At 44.7% G+C, this 27,963-nt stretch overlaps 1 protein-coding gene across 1 annotated transcript; it reads right to left on the bottom strand.

The window, feature by feature from the left end:
• Positions 1-88: 88 nt before the first annotated feature.
• LOC311140778 (DENN domain-containing protein 3-like) lies at positions 89-26,965 on the bottom strand. The gene is made up of 24 exons (XM_084176001.1): positions 26,851-26,965; positions 26,429-26,717; positions 26,086-26,201; positions 25,798-25,925; positions 25,607-25,712; positions 25,236-25,355; positions 24,756-24,974; positions 24,355-24,470; positions 23,725-23,880; positions 23,323-23,419; positions 23,144-23,247; positions 20,754-20,929; positions 19,774-19,933; positions 19,126-19,490; positions 12,063-12,322; positions 11,574-11,744; positions 7,718-7,847; positions 7,261-7,368; positions 6,388-6,527; positions 3,756-3,913; positions 3,136-3,269; positions 2,621-2,739; positions 2,287-2,424; positions 89-1,887 (listed from the first exon to the last, which is right to left on the bottom strand). The coding sequence occupies exons 1-24, from the start codon at positions 26,932-26,934 to the stop codon at positions 1,681-1,683; spliced, it is 3,801 nt and encodes a 1,266-aa protein (XP_084032127.1). The 5' UTR covers positions 26,935-26,965; the 3' UTR covers positions 89-1,680.
• Between the last annotated feature and the right edge of the window lie 998 nt (positions 26,966-27,963).

Below are 27,963 nucleotides of genomic sequence, written 5' to 3'. Positions count from 1 at the left end.
TTATTTTCGTATACTAAAGTGACTAATGCAATTTTCATAGATGTTTCATAAAATGTCAACATTGATTATACAAATAGCGACTTTCATTAGAAATAATGTTATTTCGCAATGCAAAAAAATGCTTTGACAACAGAGTTCTCTGTGGTTAAACAGACTCACATTTACATGTCATTCACACCCACACAGACAGACATGGGAGAGAACTCTGTGTTTCCATTGTCTAACAGACACATCCCAAAACATTCCTTTCATTAACCTCCCTGCATAATACTACAACACACAGCAAGCCACGCCCATACCAGAGACCCAGTCTAAGTCCCAAATGCACCCTATTCCCTAAATAGTGCAGTACTTTTGACCACAAGCTTATTGGCCCTGGTCAAAAGTAGTGCAATTTCTAGGGAATAGGGTGCCATTTGGGACGTACCCCCAGGGTGCATTAGAGCAGCCTCCCACCACCCTCGGCCAGACCACTGAATCCCTGCCCAGAACATGGACTGGAAGAAGAATGCATTGTGGATGAGGATGCCTGCCATAGTAAGATGCCTGCCATAGTAAGATACAGAATCACTGATCTGTTCGCTGTTCACACCCAAGGCAACCTCGCTCTAAAGGGATAACTAAGACATATTCACTGAAGAACTAACCCTCAATGCCCATACGATGGGGTGAAGCACACGGTAACTGCTCAGAATATGATTTTAGATGACAATGGTTTGTATTCAAGACCAAATTCAGCGTTCTCAGTATATGAAAGAAAGGGTGACTTGCATGAATAAGTTTAGGAATACAAACCGTACAATACTTTTTTATTGTAAGTGACAGCTAAGACATGGGTGCAGCGGAGATATGAATCTGAAAGAAGACATTTAGTGTATCCAGAATATTGTTAGTGAAATAAGTAAAAATGCTGTGAAACAGTCGGAGAAATGCTATTACATCATCACACAGTATATAAAGGCAGTCCCCAACATTAAAATAAAGAGAACGACATGGTTCTTCATGATCAGGTAATTCCCTGAGCCTCACTGTCCACTGTATATTTACTGCGTCCCTAAAGGCACCCTATTCTCTATAGGGCTCTGGTCAAAAGTAGTGCACTATATAGGGAATAGCAGGGTCCTCACCAGGATTTTCTAACAAGGTGGTGCTGCTGAGTACGGCAGGGAGGGGGGAGACCAGACCAGAAGGTGGCGCAGCGTGGGTGCCACTTGGGACACAGAATCGAAGGATGTGAAAAACAAAATGGCCAGTCTTCAGTCTTTTATCCAGGAAAAACACATTTCAGAGCAATGCTTTGAAAAAACAAGAACAGTTTATAGTCTATGGCAGGGGCGTTGAACTCTGACCCTATGAGGTCTGGAGCCTGCTGCTTTTCTGTTCTACCTGATAATTCATTGCACCCACCTGGTGTCCCAGGTCTAAATCAGTCCCTGATTAGAGGGAACAATGAAACAAAGCAGTGGAACTGGCTTCGAGGTCCAGAGTTGAGTTTGAGGAGTCTATAGCTTCTTCAGACTTTTAGGACTCCTCAGGGTCTGCAGGGCTCTTCCTCTAACCTGGTCCCAGATCTATTTGTGCTGTTTAGGAAACTCCTGTCATTGTTGTGCCAAACGTTTTATTCACTTAAAAGAGTTGGCGAAACCACACAAACAGATATTGGACCAGGCTACTCGTTCTCTACTCGACCTTCCAAATGGCGATTTTGCCATCCTGGCAGGCGGAGCCGCTGAGTACATAGCGGTCCTCGGCAGAGCACAGTGCCTGGACACTGTCTGTGTGGGCCATCAGCTCCTTCTCCACACTGTGGCTCTCTGTGTCCACTATGTAGATCTTCCCACTCACCCTGCACTGGTCCGGGCTCGGCCCTCTGCAGCCAACCCAGATCTGGAGGAGGGAGGGGTAGAGACAAAAAAGGAAGATAAGCTTGTTGAGGCTTTGCAGTTGTACTGTGACATTTACTACCTAAATAAAAAGCAGCATTTGCTCTGGAAACGCCAATTCTCACTATGAGAAAGAAGATAAATTAATGATGGTAGGGTGGAATGTATGGTATCATTTCTAAGTCCTGTACTATCTTAACTGCTACTTTGAAAGCTTTTGTAGAAATTGCAAAATTCAGAGAAAGACGATTGTTGACAGAATCATTTACTAAATTATTAGGCGCTGCTTATGAATGTGTTTTGTATGGGTTAATATTAATGTGTTAAGAGGTTCTTATGTTGGTACCCTTCCAATAAAGTCTTATCAGCAAAAATAATGCAAAGAACAACATTATTTTCTCACCTGATTCTTAACCTTGATCATACGGTTGACCCCTGTACAGTTCTGTAGCTGTACCCTCAGGAAAGGCTTGGTCAGGTCTTTAAAGTGCCAGAGACAGAGCTCGTCAGAATCAGAACAGCTCGTCCACAACTGGCCCCTCTGAAAGAAACACACAGTGGACTGGTTTAGCCATCAGCTCATGACACTCGCATGACAAGCAAACTGACCATTGCAAAAATACATTTTGCCTGGCTTGATTACTGAGACCACTTGGAGACCAAGGTGAAGGGCCAGGATGAGATAAAGATCTTGGTTCAGTGAAATCTCCAAGATGAAGGGAACATAGGCCTACTACCTCTAAGAAGAGGATGAGGCTGCTGAACTCAGTGGGCATGCTCCGTAGATCCTCAGGAAGTGTCATCTTACGAAGTGGGGATCCGTTCTTCCTCAGTTCAATGATGCCGTCTCTGGCACCTAGTCAACATAACAACAAATGGGAACTTTACCTCTACCTACATGTACATTACCTCAATTACCTCGACTAACCATTGACTCTGTACCGGTACCCCCTGTATATAGCCTCGTAATTGTTATTTTATTGTTATTTTATTGTTTAGTCAATATTTTAGTAAAACTCTTATTTTTCTTTAAACTGCATTGTTGGTTATAGGATTGTAAGTAAGCATTTCACGGTAAGGTGTGACAAACACAATTTGATTTGAACAAAACAAAAACGTTTGTCTTTCACTTGACACACTTTTGTTAATTGATCATTGGCAGGGTATACAATACATGGGAGTATGTACAAAAATATAATAATAATAATAATATACAGTTAGAGTATAACTATGACTGAGTGAGTTTACTTACAGCACCACAGAGTTCCATTGAAGAGCTGAATGGACATAAGCCTATCACAGGTCAGTTGAAACTGCTTTTTCACTTTTAGCGTTGAGAGGTCCCACAGAATGACTGTTCCATCGGCACTACAGGAGTATGTCTGACTGGGAGGAGGGAGAGGGACAGTTGGATTAAAACAAGCACCACGCAGAAGCCTGATTGTGGTTTACCTACTGAAGATTCACAGTGTTAAGTAGTGTCGTTTAAGTACACTGGTGCCATCTGCTGGTTAGAAATAGGCATCATAACACTGAACACAGCATTCCACATTCTAAGAGCCTTGCAAAATTATACTGGGGTGATGTCAGTCAGAATAACTACTTTCTGCAATAGGTGCATTGGTAATTTGAACAGGCAGTTAGAACACTTTATCCTTCCTTTGCAATATAATCCTGGGTTAATAGTTTGTGAGGGTGAAGTGACAGTAGCATGAAGAGGACTCCGACTGTGTCCCAAATGGCACCCTATTCCCTATACACATACTGCGCTAATTTTTACCATATGAGCCCTGGTCAAAAGGAGTGACCTATATAGGGAATAAGCTGCCCTCTGGGACACAGACATACAGTCCTATATGTGTAACATTTTACCTCATCTTGTCACTCTCCTCCAGGGCAAAGTCCATAACCTCATGCCTGTGCTCTGTCAGCTGCTTATTGCAGGACATGCTGCGAGTGTCAATTATGTAAATGATGGAATCCTGGGAGCCAATCCATACTTGACCCTGGTCCAATCCCAGCATGCAGTTCTGTGCACATAATAAAGCCACACACATAATTAGCGTCCCAAATGGAACCAATTCCATATATAGTGCATTACTTTTGACCAAGGCCCATAGGGCTCTCGTCAAAAGAAGCGCACTATATAGGGAATAGGTGCTATTTTTGACGCAGGCATACAGTGGCTTGCGAAAGTATTCACCCCCCTTGGCATTTTTCCTATATTGATGCCTTACAACCTGGAATTATATTTGATTTTTGGGGGGTTTGTATCATTTGATTTACACAACATGCCTACCACTTTGAAGATCCAAAATATCTTTTATTGTGAAACAAACAAGAAATAAAACAAAAAAACAGAAAACTTGAGCGTGCATAACTATTCACCCCCCCAAAGTCAATACTTTGTAGAGCCACCTTTTGCAGCAATTACAGCTGCAAGTCTCTTGGGGTATGTCTCTATAAGCTTGGCACATCTAGCCACTGGGATTTTTGCCCATTCTTCAAGACAAAACTGCTCTAGCTCCTTCAAATTGGATGGGTTCCGCTGGTGTACAGCAATCTTCAAGTCATACCACAGATTCTCAATTGGATTGAGGTCTGGGCTTTGACTAGGCCATTCCAAAACATTTAAATGTTTCCCATTAAACCACTCGAGTGTTGCTTTAGCAGTATGCTTAGGGTCATTGTCCTGCTGGAAGGTGAACCTCCGTCCCAGTCTCAAATCTCTGGAAGACTGAAACAGGTTTCCCTCAAGAATTTCCCTGTATTTAGCACCATCCATCATTCCTTAAATTCTGACCAGTTTCCCAGTCCCTGCCGGTGAAAAACATTGTGGATCGTGTTCTCGGGGTGATGAGAGGTGTTGGGTTTGCGCCAGACATAGCGTTTTCCTTGATGGCCAAAAAGCTAAATTTTTGTCTCATCTGACCAGAGTACCTTCTTCCATATGTTTGGGGAGTCTCCCACATGCCTTTTGGCGAACACCAAACGTGTTTGCTTATTTTTTTCTTTAAGCAATGGCTTTTTTCTGGCCACTCTTCCATAAAGCCCAGCTCTGTGGAGTGTACGGCTTAAAGTGGTCCTATGGACAGATACTCAAATCTCCGCTGTGGAGCTTTGCAGCTCCTTCAGGGTTATCTTTGGTCTCTTTGTTGCCTCTCTGATTAATGCCGTCCTTGCCTGGTCCGTGAGTTTTGGTGGGTGGCCCTCTCTTCGCAGGTCTGTTGTGGTGCCATTTTCTTTTCATTTTTTAATAATGGATTTAATGGTGTTCCGTGGGATGTTCAAAGTTTCGGATATTTTTTTATAACCCATCCCTGATCTGTACTTCTCCACAACTTTGTCCCTGACCTGTTTGGAGAGCACTTAGCTCTTCATGGTGCCGCTTGCTTGGTGTTGCCCCTTGCTTAGTGGTGTTGCAGACTCTGGGGCCTTTCAGAACAGGTGTATATATACTGAGATCATGTGACAGATCATTTGACACTTAGATTGCACACAGGTGGCCTTTATTTAACTAATTATGTGACTTCTGAAGGTAATTGGTTGCACCAAATGTTATTTAGGGGCTTCATAGCAAAGGGGATGAATACATATGCACACACCACTTTTCCGTTATTTATTTTTGGGAATTTTTTTAAACAACTTAAATTTTTTTACTTCACCAATTTTGACTATTTTGTGTATGTCCATTACATGAAATCCAAATAAAAATCCATTGAAATTACAGGTTGTAATGCAACAAAATAGAAAAAACACCAAGGGGATGAATACTTTTGCAAGTCATATCCAGGTTTAATCCACTGTCATGTGAATGGTAGGAACTCCTGTTCATGAGACGACAGAAATACATTACAGGACCACCAGGAGGAAACACTATCAACAGAAGAAAAAGAGAGAGAGGGAGAGAGTGGAAATGAGAGATAGAGAGAGGGAGAGAGAGAGAGAGAGCGAGAGAGAAAGAGAGAAAATTAGAGCTAGAGAGAGGGAGAGAGAGAGAGAGAAAGAGAAAATGAGAGCTAGAGAGGGAGAGAGAGAGAGAAAGAGAGAGAGAAAGAAAGAGAGAAAATGAGAGCTAGAGAGGGAGAGAGAGAGAGAGAGAGAGAACGAGTGAAACAGAGCTAGAGAGTGAGAGGGAGAGAGAGAGAACAAGTGAAACAGAGCTAGAGAGTGAGAAGGCAAGAGAGTGAGAGAGAGAGAGTGAAACAGAGCTAGAGAGTGAGAGAGAGAAAGAGACAGAGAGAAAGAGATCACTGTGTACTTAATTCAATATAACAATTTATTTTCAACGGCTATCTGTAAGCATTTTCACTGAAACAAAGGACATGTTCCAATATCCACACTAGCATATAACCCTTAGAATGCATGGCCAAATCCAATGCTTCTCTCTAAGTGATATGCTACTATAATGTGAATAGTGGAACAAAGCCTAGCAGGGAGGCTTGAGTGATAGGCCAGGGAGAGAGCAGGGGAAATGGTATGGGTACACTTGCAGACATCATACCAGTTGGGAGGATCCCACTTGAATACAGTTCTGCTGCATGGACCAGCTGGCTGCATCAAACACGACCACCCTCCCACCACTGAGGGCACACCACAGCTTGGGGTTCCCATCTCCGTCTGCCTCCGAGTAACTCAACTGGCCTGGATAGACAGAGAGAGAGACTGGATAGTCAGTCACAGCAGTTCAGCTTTTACCTGTGAATGTCTACATCAACATCAAATACACTAAACCTGTATAATCCATGGGTCAGTCAGTCAATGGATACTCCCACAGGCATATATATATTATGTGTATATGGTATATAGCTCTCCATTACAACATAGAATGTTTTTTTTTTTCCAGTGCCTTTGAGATCATATTACGTTTGTTGACTCATACTGTACAGTATAACATGTTCATAAGCTACCACATCTGACATGTGTGAAGAAATTAGACAAAAGTTCACAATAAATGCGCATGTACTCGTCTAAGTAAACAGCTGAGAGTAGACAAACAATTAGACCTGTCTGGGTGCTTTCCACTAGTGTGTATTTGCAGCCAACAAAGACGGCTTCAAAGCTCCTCTGGTTTTCAACTCAGATGTATTACTGATGCTAAATTGGTCAATTTAACACCGTCCACCATCATGTCATCTTGTGACTGTCTCAGATAACACAGAGAGAGAGCATGGCTAGCAATGATGGCCAGTTCACTGGTTGCATAGCAACAAGATGGTCAATATGTATCAGCACATTTCTTCATGTACTTAACTGGACATGTTAGGACATGCACTTAACTGGCACGTAAACAACTTCTATCTTACAGGCAGATACATCAGAGTGAAGATAAGAGACTGAAACTATCATAGAAACTCAGCAGTCTGTATCCCCTCACCTGGTGTGTAGAGTAAGACCTGTACAGTCTGGGGAGCTGGGAGGTCAAGCGATGGATTGATCTTGTGTTTCAACATCTCCGATGTCGTCTTCGGAACCATCATAGGAACTGCTCACAGACAGGAGACAAAATGACATCATGGCATCATATCAGAAGATTATTCACTATCCTGATTACAGAAAATCACAATGAATATCAAACACTATTGTTCTTCAGAGGGTCATACAATGTCATTGATTTAGTTGTATACTTGATCCTTGAACTCCGAGGGCTGGTTTCCTGGAAACTCCTGGACTAAATAAATGTTTCAATGATTCTCCATTGAGTTTGTCTTTTATTCCAGGACTAGGCTAAATCTGTGTCCGGAACCCCCCACCCTTAAAAATACAAATGGTAAAGCTTACAGCTGATTTATATGCAAAAAAAATCGACAGTGTATCTGGACCATAATGCATACCTTCATGTTTCACTCTGTCAAAGTATGCCAGTTTGGAGGCGGCAAATATGGCCTTCTGGGTCTGAAGGCACCCAACCACAGCATCCATGAGCAGGACGTTAGTCAAAGCCTGCTGCATGTACTGAGGATCCTTAAAGGGAACATGACAACTTATACACACACTGCCAGTACAGAGGATCCTTAAAGGGAACATGACAATATACACACACTTCCTGTACTGAGGTTCCTTAAAGGGAACATGACAACTTATACACACACTGCCTGTACTGAGGATCCTTAAAGGGAACATGACAACTTATACACACACTGCATGTACTGAGGATCCTTAAAGGGAACATGACAATATACACACACTGCCTGTACTGAGGATCCTTAAAGGGAACATGACAACATACACACACTTCCTGTACTGAGGATCCTTAAAGGGAACATGACAACGTATACACACACTGCCTGTACTGAGCATCCTTAAAGGGAACATGACAACTTATACACACACTTCCTGTACTGAGGATCCTTAAAGGGAACATGATCACTTCTACACACACTGCATGTACTGAGGATCCTTAAAGGGAACATGACAATATACACACACTTCCTGTACTGAGGATCCTTAAAGGGAACATGACAACTTATACACACACTGCCTGTACTGAGGATCCTTAAAGGGAACATGACAACTTATACACAAACTGCCTGTACTGAGGATCCTTAAAGGGAACATGACAACTTATACACACACTGCATGTACTGAGGATCCTAAAAGGGAACATGACAATATACACACACTTCCTGTACTGAGGATCCTTAAAGGGAACATGACAACTTATACACACACTGCCTGTACTGAGGATCCTTAAAGGGAACATGACAACTTATACACACACTGCCTGTACTGAGGATCCTTAAAGGGAACATGACAACTTATACACAAACTGCCTGTACTGAGGATCCTTAAAGGGAACATGACAATATACACACACTTCCTGTACTGAGTATCCTTAAAGGGAACATGACAACATACACACACTTCCTGTACTGAGGATCCTTAAAGGGAACATGACAACATACACACACTTCCTGTACTGAGGATCCTTAAAGGGAACATGACAACGTATACACACACTGCCTGTACTGAGCATCCTTAAAGGGAACATGACAACTTATACACACACTTCCTGTACTGAGGATCCTTAAAGGGAACATGATAACTTCTACACACACTGCATGTACTGAGGATCCTTAAAGGGAACATGACAATATACACACACTTCCTGTACTGAGGATCCTTAAAGGGAACATGACAACTTATACACACACTGCCTGTACTGAGGATCCTTAAAGGGAACATGACAACTTATACACACACTGCATGTACTGAGGATCCTAAAAGGGAACATGATAATATACACACACTTCCTGTACTGAGGATCCTTAAAGGGAACATGACAACTTATACACACACTGCCTGTACTGAGGATCCTTAAAGGGAACATGACAACTTATACACACACTGCCTGTACTGAGGATCCTTAAAGGGAACATGACAACTTATACACACACTGCCAGTACAGAGGATCCTTAAAGGGAACATGACAATATACACACACTTCCTGTACTGAGGATCCTTAAAGGGAACATGACAACATACACACACTTCCTGTACTGAGGATCCTTAAAGGGAACATGACAACTTATACACACACTTCCTGTACTGAGGATCCTTAAAGGGAACATGAGAACTTCTACACACACTGCATGTACTGAGGATCCTTAAAGGGAACATGACAACTTATACACACACTGCATGTACTGAGGATCCTTAAAGGGAACATGACAATATACACACACTTCCTGTACTGAGGATCCTTAAAGGGAACATGACAACTTATACACACACTGCCTGTACTGAGGATCCTTAAAGGGAACATGACAATATACACACACTTCCTGTACTGAGGATCCTTAAAGGGAACATGACAACTTATACACACACTGCCTGTACTGAGGATCCTTAAAGGGAACATGACAACTTATACACACACTGCCTGTACTGAGGATCCTTAAAGGGAACATGACAACTTATACACACACTGCCTGTACTGAGGATCCTTAAAGGGAACATGACAATATACACACACTTCCTGTACTGAGGATCCTTAAAGGGAACATGACAACTTATACACACACTGCCTGTACTGAGGATCCTTAAAGGGAACATGACAACTTATACACACACTGCCTGTACTGAGGATCCTTAAAGGGAACATGACAACTTATACACACACTTCCTGTACTGAGGATCCTTAAAGGGAACATGACAACTTATACACACACTTCCTGTACTGAGGATCCTTAAAGGGAACATGACAACGTATACACACACTGCATGTACTGAGGATCCTTAAAGGGAACATGACAATATACACACACTTCCTGTACTGAGGTTCCTTAAAGGGAACATGACAACTTATACACACACTACATGTACTGAGGATCCTTAAAGGGAACATGACAATATACACACACTTCCTGTACTGAGGATCCTTAAAGGGAACATGACAACTTATACACACACTGCCTGTACAGAGGATCCTTAAAGGGAACATGACAACTTATACACACACTGCCTGTACTGAGGATCCTTAAAGGGAACATGACAACTTATACACACACTGCCTGTACTGAGGATCCTTAAAGGGAACATTACAACTTATACACACACTGCATGTACTGAGGATCCTTAAAGGGAACATGACAATATACACACACTTCCTGTACTGAGGATCCTTAAAGGGAACATGACAACTTATACACACACTGCCTGTACTGAGGATCCTTAAAGGGAACATGACAACTTATACACACACTTCCTGTACTGAGGATCCTTAAAGGGAACATGACAATATACACACACTTCCTGTACTGAGGATCCTATAAGAGAGATATATACAACCTACTACACACTACAATGTACAATGAGTAGGGCCAATTAACCAGAGATCACATTAACAGGAGAAAAGCATTAGGACAAAATATCCACAAGAGCAGAGGGGCGGGACAAACCTGTACCGTAAGATTAATATCACGTTAGGAAGCCTGCAGGAAACCATCAGGCCAGAGGGGCGGGACAAGCCTGTACCGTAAGATTAATATCACGTTAGGAAGCCTGCAGGAAACCATCAGGCCAGAGGGGCGGGACAAGCCTGTACCGTAAGATTAATATCACGTTAGGAAGCCTGCAGGAAACCATCAGGCCAGAGGGGTGGGACAAGCCTGTACCGTAAGATTAATATCACGTTAGGAAGCCTGCAGGAAACCATCAGGCCAGAGGGGTGGGACAAGCATGTACTTTAAGAATAATATCACTTCAGGAAGCCTGCAGAAAACGACCAGGCCAGTGTTTTCCCCAGAGTAAAAAAAAAAGAAGGAAAGTGTGATTTAGGAAACAACAGCTTTTTTAGAAAGGATGCTATAGTTTGAGAAAGGATGCTGTTGTGACCTTAGGAAATGTCTGCTGCCAAAAGTGCCAACCGATCTTTCATAATACGGTAATAAAAGAATGTGACATGTTTTTCAAGATTATGAATAACCACAGGACGCATTCAGGAGGACAAAATGGACTATGCTAATATTTCTACCCACACGTTCCACAAAGTGTTTAACAGAAGTCACTGTACTGCTTAACAGCTTTGCTTCCTTCAGACAGCTGCGCCACCGAAAATATAGCAATTCCACAGTGCTGGTTGTGGTATTTCAAGCTGAGTTAGTTTAATGAATTCAACTTGGTTACATACAGTATACCCTACTGAATGTAGCACCAGTCTTTGAGATCATGTCAAAGTTTATATCCTACCTTGTGGTCGTCTGCCATCCTCCTCCCAGCCCACATCTCTTTGACCATGAGGTTCCACAGGTCACACTCAGACTTCAGGTTGGCCTCAAACACCTCCTTCCTCAGACTGCACTTGATCTTCAGAGACGGGATCCTCAGCAGCAGGAACGGAGCAAAGGAGATTTTCACCTCCTGAAAAGGGGGATACCTAGTCAGTTGGACAACTGAATGCATTCAACTGAAATGTGAGGAGAGGAATATCAGATGAGTCATCGTGGCATATTTTCCTTTGAACAAAGCCAAACATTGAAGGCAATACACTGTAGTCATACCAATGTACCCTTCCATATTATTAATTACTCAGTGAGTTTCCAAAAGCTTCATAGCACTAAGATCATCTTTCGTCCATTGCCTATACTTGCCAAATATTATTTTAGAACTACAAAAGCTTTCAGAGAACTCATCCCTGAACAGTACTACTACTACTGCCTAAACATAAAGTAACCACACCTCTATGTCTCTGAACTTGGTGATCTCGATAAACCCAGGCCTCCCGTCAGTGAGCAGGAAGAGCCTCTTCTGTGTCATGGCGATCTTGCCCACTCCCTGGTTGGTTTTGACGGAGCAGGACAGCTTGTAGACACACTCGTTGTTGTCCAGGTGCTCTATGACCTCAGCTGGCAGGTGAACGTCCTGGGCCTCCACCTCCGTCTCCTTCCAGAAGGTGTAGAACACACGGAACACCTCTGGGTCAATCTGCTTCTGTTGCCCTGGAAAACAGAGGTAACCTACTCTTAGAAGAAAGATCAACTCCAGTCTTCAAGGAGCCATTCTTTGTATGAGTCGTGGTGTGAATCTAAACAAGGCATGACAAGCCTCAGCAACCTGAAGAGAACATGCTCATCAAACGAACATTAAAACCATGCAAATGCATTCCATCATTTTAGTTTGATGTTCATGCATGTCATACAAGCCAATAGAAACAAGCTACTTCAAACAGCATCCATTGTAAACAGGAACACTGTGTTTTGTCAAAGCAAAGAGCACACGTATACGTCTTTCATAGCTGAAGATGCCCCATGAAACAACAGCCATACATCTCATGTATGATGTCATGGAACGAGCGTTAAATCCAAGCATAGATGAAGATGGAGAGAAAAATCAGAGATGCCACGTCATACGATGGGATGCTGCAGGCAAACTGGACATAGGCCTAGTCTTTTGCTTACCATCCAATGAGGAGTCAATGTAAAATACTGATTTGGAGGGACTCCTCATGGCTGAATCCAAACCCAAGTCACTCTTACAAGATCCTATTAATAAAGTAAGGATAATCAGATGACACACACCGTGTTCCTAGGCAGAGTAGTACTGTATTTCAAACTGTATTAACAGATCAATCACTTGTTTATTATTCTGGGTGATCTTATTGTTATAGTACAACCATACTGTACTGCTCATGTATTTCCATGTCCTGTCAATGAGAGGCCTGACCGCTAAGTCACTTTCCCACAGTGAGCGCCTCAAACAGCCTATGGATGGTAAATCTCAACTTACTCACAGTGAGAGCCTCAAACAGCCTATGGATGGTAAGTCTCAACTTACCCACAGTGAGAGCCTCAAACATCCTATGGATGGTAAATCTCAATTTACCCACAGTGAGAGCCTCAAACATCCTATGGATGGTAAATCTCAATTTACCCACAGTGAGAGCCTCAAACATCCTATGGATGGTAAATCTCAATTTACCCACAGTGAGAGCCTCAAAGAGCCTACGGATGGGTAAGTCACTTTCCCACAGTGAGAGCCTCAAACAGCCTATGAATGGTAAATCTCAACTTACCCTCAAACAGCCTATGGATGGTAAATCTCAACTTACTCACAGTGAGAGCCTCAAACAGCCTATGGATGGTAAATCTCAACTTACTCACAGTGAGAGCCTCAAAGAGCCTACGGATGGGTAAGTCACTTACCCACAGTGAGAGCCTCAAACATCCTATGGATGGTAAATCTCAATTTACCCACAGTGAGAGCCTCAAACTGTTAGGCCTACTGCTGCTAGGTAGCTCTCTCTCTGCTCTCCCCCTCCCCTCTGTCTGTTCTTGATTGCAGGAGTGAAGTCTGGTGTGCGGGAGTCAGGGTTCCAGCTGCAGCTCATTCACCATAATCACCTCAGCCTTAAAGACCCGGTCAAACTTGCCACTCATCGTCAGATCATAGTCAAGACGACCATGTTAGTCTCGCTGTTGACTCAACCTGCTTGTTTTCGCTCTTTGTGTTTTTGGCCTGTTCTAGTTACTTTTCTCCTGTGCCACAGATTATTGGAACCTGACTCCTGCCTCCGCTTCACTCCTGCCACCACCATCCTGCTTTCCACTACCGGACCTCCCTTTTGGACTCACCACAGACACTAGGACGTTACGGTACCACTCCTGCTCAGAACCTGGATCTGTTAACCTCCCTGTAAACCTGGACTTGCTCTTCCCCTATTTTTGGAAACCTGGACAAATTGAACTTAGTAAATAAACCTGTTAAACCTTCTCTGGCTCGGTGTAGTTGTCTGCATTTGGGTTCATATCCAGTTAAAATCGTGACAGTATGATCTGACCAACATGAACCCGGCAGACAGTAGCTCGGATACCACCCCTGAGTGCACTCAAATTCGGACTGCCATAGCCAATCAGGGCATTTTACTTGGCCAACATGATACTTTGTTTAAGACTATTTCTGAGAACAGTCAGGTGCTGCTTAATCAGGTTCAATTACTCACCAATCAAGTGTCTGCCCTTACTACCCAAGTTAATAATGCACCCCTCGTTCATGGCATACAAACTGCTCCTTCTCCTGCTCCGCCTGTTTTTCCGGCTCCTCCAGCCCAGATCAGAAGCCTTTTGTTCCTGCTCCAGAGCGCTATGACGGGAACATGGGAACCTGTGGTGATTTTTTGACTCAATGCTCGTTGGTGTTTGAACAACAGCCCCTCACCTACGCCTCAGAAAGAGCCCGTATTGCCTACCTTATCAACTCTACTAGCGGTTCCGCTCGTTCCTGGGGATCCGCGGTCTGGGAGAGTCAGTCGGACATTTGCAACGCTTACGTTGCCTTCACCACTGAGATGAGGAAGGTTTTCGACCACCCCGTACGGGGCAAGGAGGCTGCTAAACGTTTGTTTTCTCTTCGGCAGGGGTCTCGCAGTGTGGCGGAGATGGCAGTGGAGTTTCGGACTTTAGCGGCAGTGAGTGGTTGGAATGACGAGGCATTACAAGGAGTGTTCATTAATGCTTTGGCTGAGACCTTGAAAGATGAATTGGTGTCATATGATGAATCGCCTACGCTGGATAATCTTATTTCACTCACCATCAGGTTGGATAATCGGATTCGGGAGCGCCGCCGGGAGAGGAGTGGTAGTTCCAAGCAACCTGTCTGTCGTCAACCAACTCCTCCACGCCTCTTCCCTACGGAGAAGGCCGAGTCTTCCCGAGTCGATACTAGGAGCACTGAACCCGAAGCCATGGAGGTGGGTCGTGCACGGTTGTCCTCAGAGGAGCGTGCACGTCGTATTCAGGCTCGGGTCTGCCAGTATTGTGGAGAAGCTGGTCATTTCGTTCCTTCCTGCCCAGTTCGTCTGGGAAAAGGGCCGGCTCATCATTAATGGGAGAAGTTTTGGTGAGCCGAGCAGCGGATTCTTCCTCTTCTCCCCGCATTCTGCTCCAGGCATCCCTCCAGTGGCAGTCCCAGAATTTCCCTGTTAGTGCGCTGGTTGACTCTGGTGCCGATGAAAGCTTTTTGGATCGAGAGTTGGCTCAACAAATGGATTTAGAGACTGTACCTATGGACCGTCCGCTGCAGGCTAAGGGTCTAAATGGACAATTGTTGACCCGTATTACTCATCAGACTGTGCCTGTTTGTCTCAGAGTGTCGGGTAATCATCAGGAGAACATTCAGTTTCACATAATTGACTGCCCACAGACCCCCCTGGTCCTTGGTATCCCCTGGCTCATAAGACACAATCCACACATTGATTGGGTGACAGGTAGAATTGTTTCATGGAGCACATTTTGTCATGTGAATTGTTTGTGTTCTGCTCAGACCCCTGCCAGCACTGTGCCTCAACCTCCACTGGAGTCCATGGATCTCTCTGCTGTCCCTGACGTGTATCATGACCTGGCATCCGTTTTCTGCAAACACAGAGCTACTCCTCTTCCTCCTCACCGGCCTTACGACTGCGCCATTGACCTCCAGCCAGGAGCCCCTCTCCCTAACAGTCGCCTGTACAATCTCTCCCGCCCGGAGACGGAGGCTATGGAGAACTACATTCGGGACTCCTTGGCGGCAGGTATTATTCGTCCTTCCTCGTCACCTGTAGGAGCGGGATTCTTTTTTGTTGGTAAGAAGGATAAGACCCTCAGACCCTGTATTGATTTCCGTGGACTTAACAACATCACCATAAAGAACAAATATTCTCTGCCTTTAATTAATTCTGCTTTTCCCCTCCTTCATGGTGCAACTATCTTTACCAAACTGGATCTACGAAATGCATATCACCTGGTGCGCATTCGTAAAGGTGATGAATGGAAGACTGCCTTCAACACACCCTTGGGACATTTTGAGTATCTGGTTATGCCTTTTGGGTTGTCCAATGCCCCTGCTGTTTTTCAGGCATTAGTGAATGATGTCCTTCGGGACATGTTGAATCGTTTTGTTTTTGTCTATCTGGATGATATCCTGATTTTCTCAGAGTCCTCCCAGGAACATGAACTGCATGTGCGCCAGGTGTTGCAAAGGTTGTTGGAGAACAAACTATTTGTGAAGATGGAGAAATGTGAGTTTCATGTGTCTGAGACCTCTTTTTTGGGTTACATAATAGCTCAGGGGGAGTTGCGGATGGACCCAGCTAAGATCTCTGCTGTCACGGACTGGCCAGCCCCCTCCACCCGCAAACAACTTCAACGATTCCTGGGGTTTGCGAACTTCTACAGGAGGTTCATCAAGGACTACAGCCGCATTGCGGCGCCACTCACCGCTCTCACCTCCATCTCACTACCGTTCGCTTGGAATGAAGGGGCCGAATCAGCGTTCGAAGAACTGAAACATCGCTTCGCCTCGGCTCCCATTCTGATGCAGCCGGACCCCGACCGCCAGTTTGTCGTGGAGGTGGATGCATCCGACACTGGGGTAGGTGCGGTGTTGTCACAACGTTCTCCTGAAGATAACAAACTGCATCCCTGTGCTTTTCTTTCACGGAAACTTTCTCAGGCAGAGAGGAATTATGATGTTGGCAATCGTGAACTGCTCGCCGTTAAGCTGGCTCTCGAGGAGTGGCGGCATTGGTTGGAGGGGGCGGAACAACCCTTCATCGTTTGGACGGATCATAAAAATCTGGCATACATCCAGTCAGCGAAGCAGCTCAATCCCCGTCAAGCCAGGTGGGCACAATTTTTTGGTAGATTCAATTTTTCTCTGTCTTACCTTCCTGGGTCACGCAACGTCAAGCCTGACGCCCTGTCTCGTGTTCATTCTGCTGTTGATACTGGTAGTAACCCTGAACCCATCTTGCCTCCTACCTGCAGTATTGCGGCCATCACATGTGACATCGAAGGGATTGTTAGACAGGCTCAACATCATCAAGCTGACCCTGGGAGGGGGTCCTCCTAACCGGTTGTTTGTCCCTGAGTCTGTTCGCTCCCAGGTACTTCAGTGGGCTCACTCGTCTCCCCTTACCTGTCACCCTGGAGTTACTCGGACCCTTGACTTTGTGCGACGGAAGTTCTGGTGGCCCAGGATGGAGGCGGACACTCGAGCCTTCATTGCGGCTTGTACGGTATGTGCACGAAGTAAGAACTCCACCCAGGCCAGCGCTGGTCATCTACGACCTCTGCCAATACCCAGCCGGCCCTGGTCCCACATTGCATTGGATTTTGTCACTGGACTTCCCCCCTCGTCTGGAAAGACTGTCATTCTTACTGTGATTGATAGTTTTTCTAAGTTTGCTCATTTTTTGGCCCTACCTAAACTGCCCACTGCCAGAGAAATGGCTGATATTTTGGTTGAACATGTGTTCCGCTCTCATGGTCTACCCACTGATATTGTCTCTGACAGGGGTCCCCAGTTTGTCTCCCAGGTATGGAAAGCTTTCTGTAAAGCTTTGGGCATCACATCCAGCCTGTCCTCTGGATATCACCCCCAGACCAACGGGCAAGCCGAGAGAGCGAACCAGGAGATGGAGACCGCTCTCCGCTGTGTCACAGGGTCTAACCCTGGGTCATGGAGCTCCATGCTCCCCTGGGTGGAATATGCTCATAACACCTTGACTAACGCTTCCTCTGGTTTGTCCCCCTTTCTGTGTGCTCTGGGTTATCAACCTCCCCTGTTCCCTTCTCAAGAGAGGGAACTGGCGGTACCCTCAGTGCAGTCCCACATGCGCCGCTGCTTCAAGGTCTGGAGGAAGGCCAGGGTAGCTCTGTCCCGAGCTTCGTTGTACATGCAGAGGCAAGCCAACCGTCACCGGTCCCAGGCTCCCAGTTACTCTCCTGGTCAAGAGGTATGGCTTAAGTCACGTGATCTTCCATTGAAAGTGGAGTCTAAGAAGATGGCGCCGCGTTTTATAGGACCATTCAAGATACTGTCTATTGTTAACCCCTGCGCGGTTAAACTACAGCTTCCTGCCTCCCTACGGGTTCATTCCACTTTTCATGTTTCCCAGATTAAGCCTGTGTCGGTTAGCCCTCTGTGCCCGCCCTCTCGTCCCCCTCCTCCGCCCAGGATCGTGGGTGGGGGTCCTGTCTACACTGTCCGGCGACTTCTGGATGTTCGCCGCCGGGTCGTGGTTTCCAGTACCTGGTGGATTGGGAGGGTTATGGTCCTGAGGAACGTTCCTGGGTTCCCAGGAGCTTCATTGTGGATCCTGCTCTGGTCTGTGATTTTCATACATTACATCCTGATAAACCCTGTCGGCCGCCGGGTGGCGTCCGTAGAGGGGGGGGTACTGTTAGGCCTACTGCTGCTAGGTAGCTCTCTCTCTGCTCTCCCCCTCCCCTCTGTCTGTTCTTGATTGCAGGAGTGAAGTCTGGTGTGCGGGAGTCAGGGTTCCAGCTGCAGCTCATTCACCATAATCACCTCAGCCTTAAAGACCCGGTCAAACTTGCCACTCATCGTCAGATCATAGTCAAGACGACCATGTTAGTCTCGCTGTTGACTCAACCTGCTTGTTTTCGCTCTTTGTGTTTTTGGCCTGTTCTAGTTACTTTTCTCCTGTGCCACAGATTATTGGAACCTGACTCCTGCCTCCGCTTCACTCCTGCCACCACCATCCTGCTTTCCACTACCGGACCTCCCTTTTGGACTCACCACAGACACTAGGACGTTACGGTACCACTCCTGCTCAGAACCTGGATCTGTTACCCTCCCTGTAAACCTGGACTTGCTCTTCCCCTATTTTTGGAAACCTGGACAAATTGAACTTTGTAAATAAACCTGTTAAACCTTCTCTGGCTCGGTGTAGTTGTCTGCATTTGGGTTCATATCCAGTTAAATCGTGACACAAACAGCCTACGGATGGTAAATCTCAACTTACCCACAGTGAGAGCCTCAAACAACCTATGGATGGTGGCGACGTCTTTCACAATCCCAGACTCCTGGATGCGCTTCACAAAGTCCTCCTGCAGCATGTGGGTTTTAGGGAGCTGAAACTTCTTCACGTGGTCGTCAGCTTGGACCAGCACCATCTCGTTGTCTGTCTTCACCTTGAAGATGAGCCGCTTGAGCTCTGGCCGCTGGTCTGCCTGGGAGCGCTCGTCCTTCTGCAGCGAGTCCACTAGCGTCTTCACCAGGACGGTGGGGAAGATCTCGATGTCCGTCTTGTAGAGGTTCTGGAAGTCGCTGAGGGCGTCAAGACGCTTGGAACACAGCGTGTTCATGAAGCCGCGCAGGTAAAAGTACCTTGGAAATAGGGAAAGGATTGTATGGACAGTAGTGTGACTTTGCTTATAAATTATTTGTGAAGCACGTATGTAGTGCGTATTCTGACCGGTTGGACACACACTAATGCGCCCTCTCTCTTTCTCGCCCACCAGGTGCCTCTCGTTGCTACCGGCAGGAGCATTGCCTTTGTAAACTCGGCGGTTCGGTCACTTTGAGGACTTTTTTTAGATGTAGTTTGTTTAAAGTGTGGCTTGACAAATAGAAATGAGTAAACCTAATGTTCTAAACAAAGCAGAAGTACCTGGCCAGGAGAGTGGAGTTCTCAGGAGGAACACAGAAGATGGCCTTCCCCAGTAGTATGATCAGCTCTCCGTAGTATTTCTGGACATAGTGGTGCACCATGGGAGGAGGAAACTCTGGCAGCTCGAAGATCTTCACAGGCTTGGGCGGGATCTTCAGGGCTATGTAGAAAAAGACAACAAGACTGACACTGTAAACATAGGAGCATTAAAGGAAAATTACAAAACAAATTACTTCATATTTATCATCTCCAGCACCACCCCAACATCAACATATGTTAAAATGGCGCGTTTCTATGTTTTATAGTAAAAAAGATAGAGGGGGATAAGTGTTTTCAATGACATCAACCAACAACAAGACAATTAGTAAGCAATTAGTAAGTAATGCCTCCTCATAATTGGTTAATATCACATGACGCTCACCAATGATGTCATTGGAACGCTTAACTCGCTCAATTTTTTTTACTACAAAATATAGAAACGTGCCATTTTCACATATGTTGATGTTGGGGTGATGCTGGAGATGATGAATATGAAGTTGAACATTTGTGAAATGTCCCTTTTTAAGATGAATCTTCTTGTTCACAGAAGGCCTAATGACTTGCACTTGACTTTAACCTTCCTGCTTACTCCCTCCTAATTCCAGTAACCTTCCAACCAGGATTTCTGGAAAACCTGGGAATTTGGGGAAAGTTACTGGAAGTTTGTAACCCTCTTAGAAAAAAAAAGGTGCCATCTAGAACCTAAAAGGGTTCTTCGGCTGTCCCCATAGGATAAGAGGACCCTTTGAAGAACCCTTTTTGGTTCCAGGTAGAACGCTTTTGGGTTCCATGTACAACCCTTTCCACAGAGAGTTCTATATGGAACCCAAAAGGGTTCTAACTAGAACCAAAAAGGGTTCTACCTGGAACCAAAAAGGGTTACCCTATGGGGACAGCCCAAAGAACCCTTTTGGAACCCTTTTTTCTAAGAGTGTACTCACCACTCTCAGGGATGATGATCTTCTTGAGGGAGGTATGTCTGAGGAGGCGCTCCTCTCCCAGGTTGGGGAGGCTCATCCCCAGCCTCTTGTTCAGATGGTTCTCTGGGCCACTGCTATACTTCCTGGCCATCTCCTGCATGGTGGGCCTCCTGGGGATGTCTATCATCGCCTTCATTCTGACATGGGACACATATAATACAGGACTGTATACCATACAGACACTAAATAACATACAGGACCCCAAATACCATACAGACCCTAAATACCATACAGGACTGTATACCATACAGACCCCAAATACCATTCAGACCCTAAATACCATACAGGACTGTATACCATACAGACCCTAAATACCATACAGGACTGTATACCATACAGACCCTAAATACCATACAGGACTGTATACCATACAGACCCTAAATAGCATACAGGACTGTATACCATACAGTACCCTAAATACCATACAGTACCCTAAATACCATACAGGACTGTATACCATACAGACCCTAAATACCATACAGTACCCTAAATACCATACAGTACCCTAAATACCATACAGTACCCTACATACCATACATGACTGTATACCATACAGACCCTAAATACCATACAGACCCTAAATACCATACAGTACCCTAAATACCATACAGACCCTAAATACCATACAGGACTGTATACCATACAGACCCTAAATACCATACAGTACCCTCAATACCATACAGGACGGTATACCATACAGACACTAAATACCATACAGACCCTAAATACCATACAGGACCCTAAATACCATACAAGACCCTAAATGCCATACAAGACACTAAACCTGCCATAGATTTAGCATGTTTGCAGTGGTGTGTTACGTAACAGAATTCAATAATTTCATACAGGACCCCAAAAATAACATACAGGACCCCAAATACCATACAGACCCTAAATACCATACAGACCCTAAATACCATACAGACCCTAAATACCATACAGGACTGTATACCATACAGACCCTAAATACCATACAGGACTGTATACCATACAGACCCTAAATACCATACAGGACTGTATACCATACAGACCCTAAATACCATACAGGACTGTATACCATACAGTACCCTAAATACCATACAGTACCCTAAATACCATACAGTACCCTAAATACCATACAGGACTGTATACCATACAGACCCTAAATACCATACAGTACCCTAAATACCATACAGTACCCTAAATCCCATACAGGACTGTATACCATACAGACCCTAAATACCATACAGTACCCTAAATACCATACAGACCCTAAATACCATACAGGACTGTATACCATACAGACCCTAAATACCATACAGGACTGTATACCATACAGACCCTAAATAGCATACAGGACTGTATACCATACAGTACCCTAAATACCATACAGTACCCTAAATACCATACAGTACCCTAAATACCATACAGGACTGTATACCATACAGTACCCTAAATACCATACAGTACCCTAAATACCATACAGGACTGTATACCATACAGACACTAAATACCATACAGTACCCTAAATACCATACAGGACTGTATACCATACAGACACTAAATACCATACAGTACCCTAAATACCATACAGTACCCTAAATACCATACAGGACTGTATACCATACAGACACTAAATACCATACAGACCCTAAATACCATACAGGACCCTAAATACCATACAAGACCCTAAATGCCATACAAGACCCTAAACCTGCCATAGATTTAGCATGTTTGCAGTGGTGTGTTACGTAACAGAATTCAATAATTTCCCAAATCGCTCCTCCAGTATCCCTAGCCAGTTTCTTCCACTTGATCTATTCCAGCACTAGCACACATGATTCAACTGGTCAACTAATCATCAAGCCTAACTGGTCAACTAATCATCAAGCCTAACTGGTCAACTAATCATCCAGCCTAACTGGTCAACTAATCATCCAGCCTAACTGGTCAACTAATCATCAAGCCTAACTGGTCAACTAATCATCAAACCTAACTGGTCAACTAATCATCGAAGCTCTCAAACACTGTAAATGGATGGGGGTTCTCGAAGAGAGGTTTGAGAAAACCCCCTCCGCTGTTCATTCAAATATTCAACAACGATACAACATCCAACAGACTGGATAACTGGATCAGACTTGTGGAGAAACTCTTCCTTTGATGTTAACAAAGCATGTTTGCAGCGGTGTGTTCTATAAAATAATTATGTGACTGAATAATTGGACTGAATTCCATAACATGTCCAGGCAGTTCCCAGTGGTGCCATAACTCAGTATTCATTCTAACCATCACTGTACCCATCAGGGAGAAAAGTGATTTGGAGGGTAGGGGAAGGGATATGCAGGAATGGGATATTGTAAGTGAGAGCTTACTTCTGTGTCTCTGAGCGAGTGTTGACTTCCATGCGTGTGAAAGCATCCATCTTCCTATTGAGGCGGTCCTTCAGGAATGAATGAAAGATGTGTGTCTCCAAGACCTACACGGACACACAGGTATAAATTGACCGTAGGAATCAACCGTACTCTTTATAGCGATAGTGATCAACATGTACCTTTTTATAAAAGGGTTGGTCAGCTAGCTCTCTGGTCTTCAGGAACTCTTCACTGTTAAACACTCTGTGTTCATAGTTCAGGTGACCACTGACATCCCTGATGAAAGGCGGAAATGCAACGGACCATTAATACACAGGCTACATTAGTGCCTTTAAAGACTAGGAAATATAACATCTTCGTACACCTCACCGGGGTGACTTCCTCCTTATAGAAAACAACACCAACAAAATCTCACATATGCCACTATTGGCTCTTCCCAGTGTGGGCATTCCTCAAGGGAGAGCAGTCTTGGCAGATTTGAATTCACTTGTTGATGTCTGTAAGCAGGAAGTCCACCCGCTGTGTATGATGATGTCATACTTTAAGCACCTCAGAAAAAGAGTCTGAACAGTACGACTGACCTGAACATGTTGACAATTATCTCCAAGGTAACCTTCTGTATTTCCCAGTTCAGGTTCTGCTGCCATTTTCTTCTCAGCATGCGCATCTCGTTAATGTCTGCGCCGGCCCCTTGGTGACACACCTCTAGATCATATTGTAGCTGGAGGCCTTTCCTCCTGTAGAGCAGCAGGAGGACAAAACTGTTGTTCACTCACTGACACAAAAAAACAATGTTATATAAACATGACTGTTCGTGCCAGAATGTGAGTGATAACTGATGTGATATTCTACCTCTCAATATCCTCATTCTGTGTTATTGAGACAATGGATGTCTCATTTCAGTTGTAGTGAGCTTCAGCACAAAACAGAGCACATAGTCTGCATTGTCTATGTATTCCTCCTGTTATAATGTTTTTCTCTCTGCATTGTTGGGAAGGGCCCGCAAGTAAGCATTTCACTGTTAGTCGACACTTGTTCTTTACGAAGCATGTCACAAATAAAATTGTATTTGATTCTCAAATCGCACCCTATTCCCTATATAGTGCACTACTTTTTACCAGGGCCCATAAGACTCTGGTCAAAAGTAGTACACTATTCCCTAGTAGTTCACTATATATAGAATAGGGTGCCATTTGGAATGTGTGTCCTACCGCTTGGTAAAACACTCTGCTGAAGCGAAGGGGACATCTGGTAGGTCGACAGTCTCTGAGCAGGAGGAAGACACTGTTCCATCATCGATATTAATCAAGATCAGGTCGTCTGTTTCCTGTCATAGAGAATAGAAGAGAGTTCCAAAAACATTCAAAAGTCAAAGCTTTCTTTCTCCAACTGCGATGACATTTCAACTGTTTGGAAACGGAACAAGACACTAAAACCAAGCAGTAGGTCTAAACACTGTATATGGACAGATGGACACTTGTCACAACGACATCATGAAAATCATATTGTTGTCCGACATCAAATAACATAACAAATACATAACCATGGTTATATAAAGGATGTACCAAGGTTGTAATAAAGAAACTACTACTACTAATACAAAGCCTCCTACCGCAGCGACCTCCTCAAAGTGGTTGAGGTGGCAGCCCATGAGGAAGGCGGTGGGGGCCATGACGAAGTCCAGCATCTGGCCTGAGAGGATGGGCACGTAGGGGTGCTGCCAGTGGAGGGGGTGGATGTAGACCATGAAACACTCTGCCACCAGGGTGAGGCGGGCCCAGTCAGCTGAGAAGAACACTACCCTCTGCTCCATCAGGATACCAGTGATGATCTGGACAAACCAACACAGGGCCAGGGGTCAATACAACCAGAGAGGAGAGGAGAGGAGAGGAGAGGAGAGGAGAGGAGAGGAGAGGAGAGGAGAGGAGAGGAGAGGAGAGGAGAGGAGAGGAGAGGAGAACTATATTGTCCATTGAAACAGACATTTGTGTTGCCAGACTAGGACGAAGTTAAAACACCACTCCGAACACTTCAGTTGAATGGCTCGTTGTAGAAAATGCTGTTACCTGTCTGAACATGACTTTCTCCTCACCTGTAAAATCTGTTTGGACCTAAAGCACAGGAAGGGCAGATGGAGGTCCAGGTCTACAACGGGGTGATCTTTATCCTCTCTGGAAGGTAGTACGATCATCAGGGGTCTCAGGTTGAACACCTGGGCACAGTCAGGGGTGAATACATCATCAACATCACTACACAGTCAGGTAGTAGTAGTAGTAGAGTGGTTTGTATTTTTGGGTCATTTTTATTCAGACCGTTGGATGGAGAGAGGGGGAGACGTGAGGGACCGAGGAGGAATCAAACCCTAACAATGCATTGTCCATGTAGAGTGACTGGTGTTACAATACAACCAACCACTGGTACTTCAGTTAGCCTAGCAGTTTGGATAGATATAAAGCAGCTCACCACATGTAGTTGTCCAGGGGGTGGAATGGGCACCAGAGCCAGTTTGGCTGCAAATTCCTTCACCCTCTCTTCAGACAACCTGCATGTTCTAAGCTGTACCAGCAAACTACGGAAGTGTACAGAAGAGAATGAAAGATTTAAGAAATGACAATACACAGATACGGCTGTACTGAAGATGTATTGACCCTTACCAAGACAGACAGTCCTTGAGAGCATTGTAGTAAGGATGCTTGGATATGACACAGATGGCATAAGCAATGTAGAGATTAGTGGTCTTGGTGGATGACCAGTGTCCATTCTGATAGAACATTGACCCTTCCTATGAGGACAGAAGTGACAAATCAACTGTCTGAGCATTGAGTCTTTCGCAGGAAGAAGCGTTATAGCGAAAGCGTTTAACACAGTGTTTTGTTTTGCACAGCTTTATAATGAAAATGATCATATGTTTATGAAGGAGAAAAAAAAGGGAAGTCTCACACCTGAAATGGTCTATAACACTGAACAACCACTCCATGGGTTTGGTTACCGAACACATCCGTGAAGACTAGAAAGTGAAAGCGCTCTTCTTTTGGTTCATTTGTTACTTGAAGCCCCCCTGATTTCAGAAAAGAAGGATTATTTGTATCTCTCTATTGTTAGACAGTGCATTGGGCAATGTCTTCGAGCTAATGTTTTAATGCAATGACATTGTAAATAGGGATGTCTGTCAGCCTTCATTTTGGTATGGCGTTTACCTCAAGTCAAGTCAAAACAAGTCAAGTCATCTTTATAATCCCAACAATGACAAATTTAACTGGCTATCAGCTTCACGATATACTCTACCTGGAAAGCAGAGTTGGGGCAGGGCCATGAGGTCGATGTCCTTGGGGACGCTGACATCCTCCGTTATAGTGGCCCCCTCACTGCTCCCTGCCCCTCCAGTGCCACTAGGAGCCACCACTGGCCTCTCCTTCTTCTTGATAAAGGACCGTCTGCACTGGACTCGACTGAAGGTTTTGGGGCCACCAGACTCATCGGCATTCTCTTTGGTCACAAACGGAGGCACGTGGACTTGCAAGACCTCTGGGTCTAAAAAAGGGATGTCTGTTGTCCTGTTGCCCTGCTGTAAAGACTAAACAGAACATTCCATGTTAACCTCCATTTTACAGACAGGGCACATAGGGCTTTTTGATTCAATATTTATTCAACAACAACCTAGCCTAATAAGCTTTGTATAAAAAATTGCATTTGCTGATTGGCATTACCTGGTAGACATCCTTGAGTTTATCCCCAGAGGCTCCGACGACAACACATGCTTCCAGTAACCCTGAGGGAAGATGGTCTGCCATCAGAACCTGACTTTCCTCCTCTGTACCTCAGGCTCACAATGGTGGAATCACATCCAAGCATGGGATCTGTGCTTTGGAGGAGCAAGCGAGAGAGAGAGAGAGAGAGAGAGAGAGAGAGAGAGAGAGAGAGAGAGAGAGAGAGAGAGAGAGAGAGAGAGAGAGAGAGAGAGAGATATTGTTCTTTAGAAACAGGAGTCACACTCCTTGGCTTGTTCATTTGGGCAAGTTGTTTTACCCTTGATCACAGCAGCTGGATAACAAGAAAAAGAACACATGACATCCTGCTTATTATATCACCTTTTAATAGATATTCCCAACAACAACAACATCAAGCCGAGAGGCCCGCAGGCTTGAAACACAGCTCACCTGATCACTACTAGGCCAATAAACCAAATTAAAGAGAGCGTCCTCTGCTCTGAGAAACCATAAAAAATGTGTCATCAAAAGCAACCATGGAATCACCTCGCAAACAACAAGGCAGAGTTGATGGACATACAGCTGTAGTCATGTAAAGTACAAGCTCTTCTCCTCTGTAAAGGCAGCCATCTCAGGAGATAAAAGATAAACCAACTTTAATTGCATTTCCCTGCTTGAGGGGCAGTTCTGGGCAAATTGGATTCATGTGTGCTGAAGACGGAGATACCCTTTAATAGGTCACTGAGAAAACTCTACAGAGGAGTGGCACAGTTCACTTTATGATGGGTGGATGGCCTAGTGCTACTGTATTGAAAATAAGTGCCTTTTGAGATTTCAAATTTTTTTTTAAATAAAAAAACTCAGTAACTGCACTCATATCTCTTTGGCATCTACAATAGACCTGTGATTTTCTAATGGGCTGTTTGAAAGGCGACCAGTCACCAGTTCCTGCATTCCTTTGCATAGGAGAACAACAAGTGTTCATATGATACACATGAATCACGCCATGGCTCCCGAGTGGTGCAGCGGTCTAAGGCACTGCATCTCAGTGCTAGAGGCATCACTACAGACCCTGGTTCGATTCCAGGCTGTATCACAATCCGGCCGTGATTG

Source organism: Coregonus lavaretus, assembly GCF_964263955.1.
Source record: "Coregonus lavaretus genome assembly, chromosome: 13".
NCBI lineage: Eukaryota > Metazoa > Chordata > Actinopteri > Salmoniformes > Salmonidae > Coregonus > Coregonus lavaretus.
Note: the sequence above shows the minus strand (reverse complement) of the source record. Positions and strands in the feature narration are given on the sequence as shown.

Excerpts from the sequence above, each read along its gene's own strand:
- LOC311140778 (XM_084176001.1), bottom strand. The coding sequence starts at position 26,934 with ATGGCAGACCATCTTCCCTCAGGGTTACTGGAAGCATGTGTTGTCGTC. Across the intron at positions 26,718-26,850 it reads AACTCAAGGATGTCTACCAG|TCTTTACAGCAGGGCAACAG; the intron begins GTAATGCCAATC and ends TGTTCTGTTTAG. Across the intron at positions 3,914-6,387 it reads AAGTGGGATCCTCCCAACTG|AACTGCATGCTGGGATTGGA; the intron begins GTATGATGTCTG and ends TTATGTGCACAG.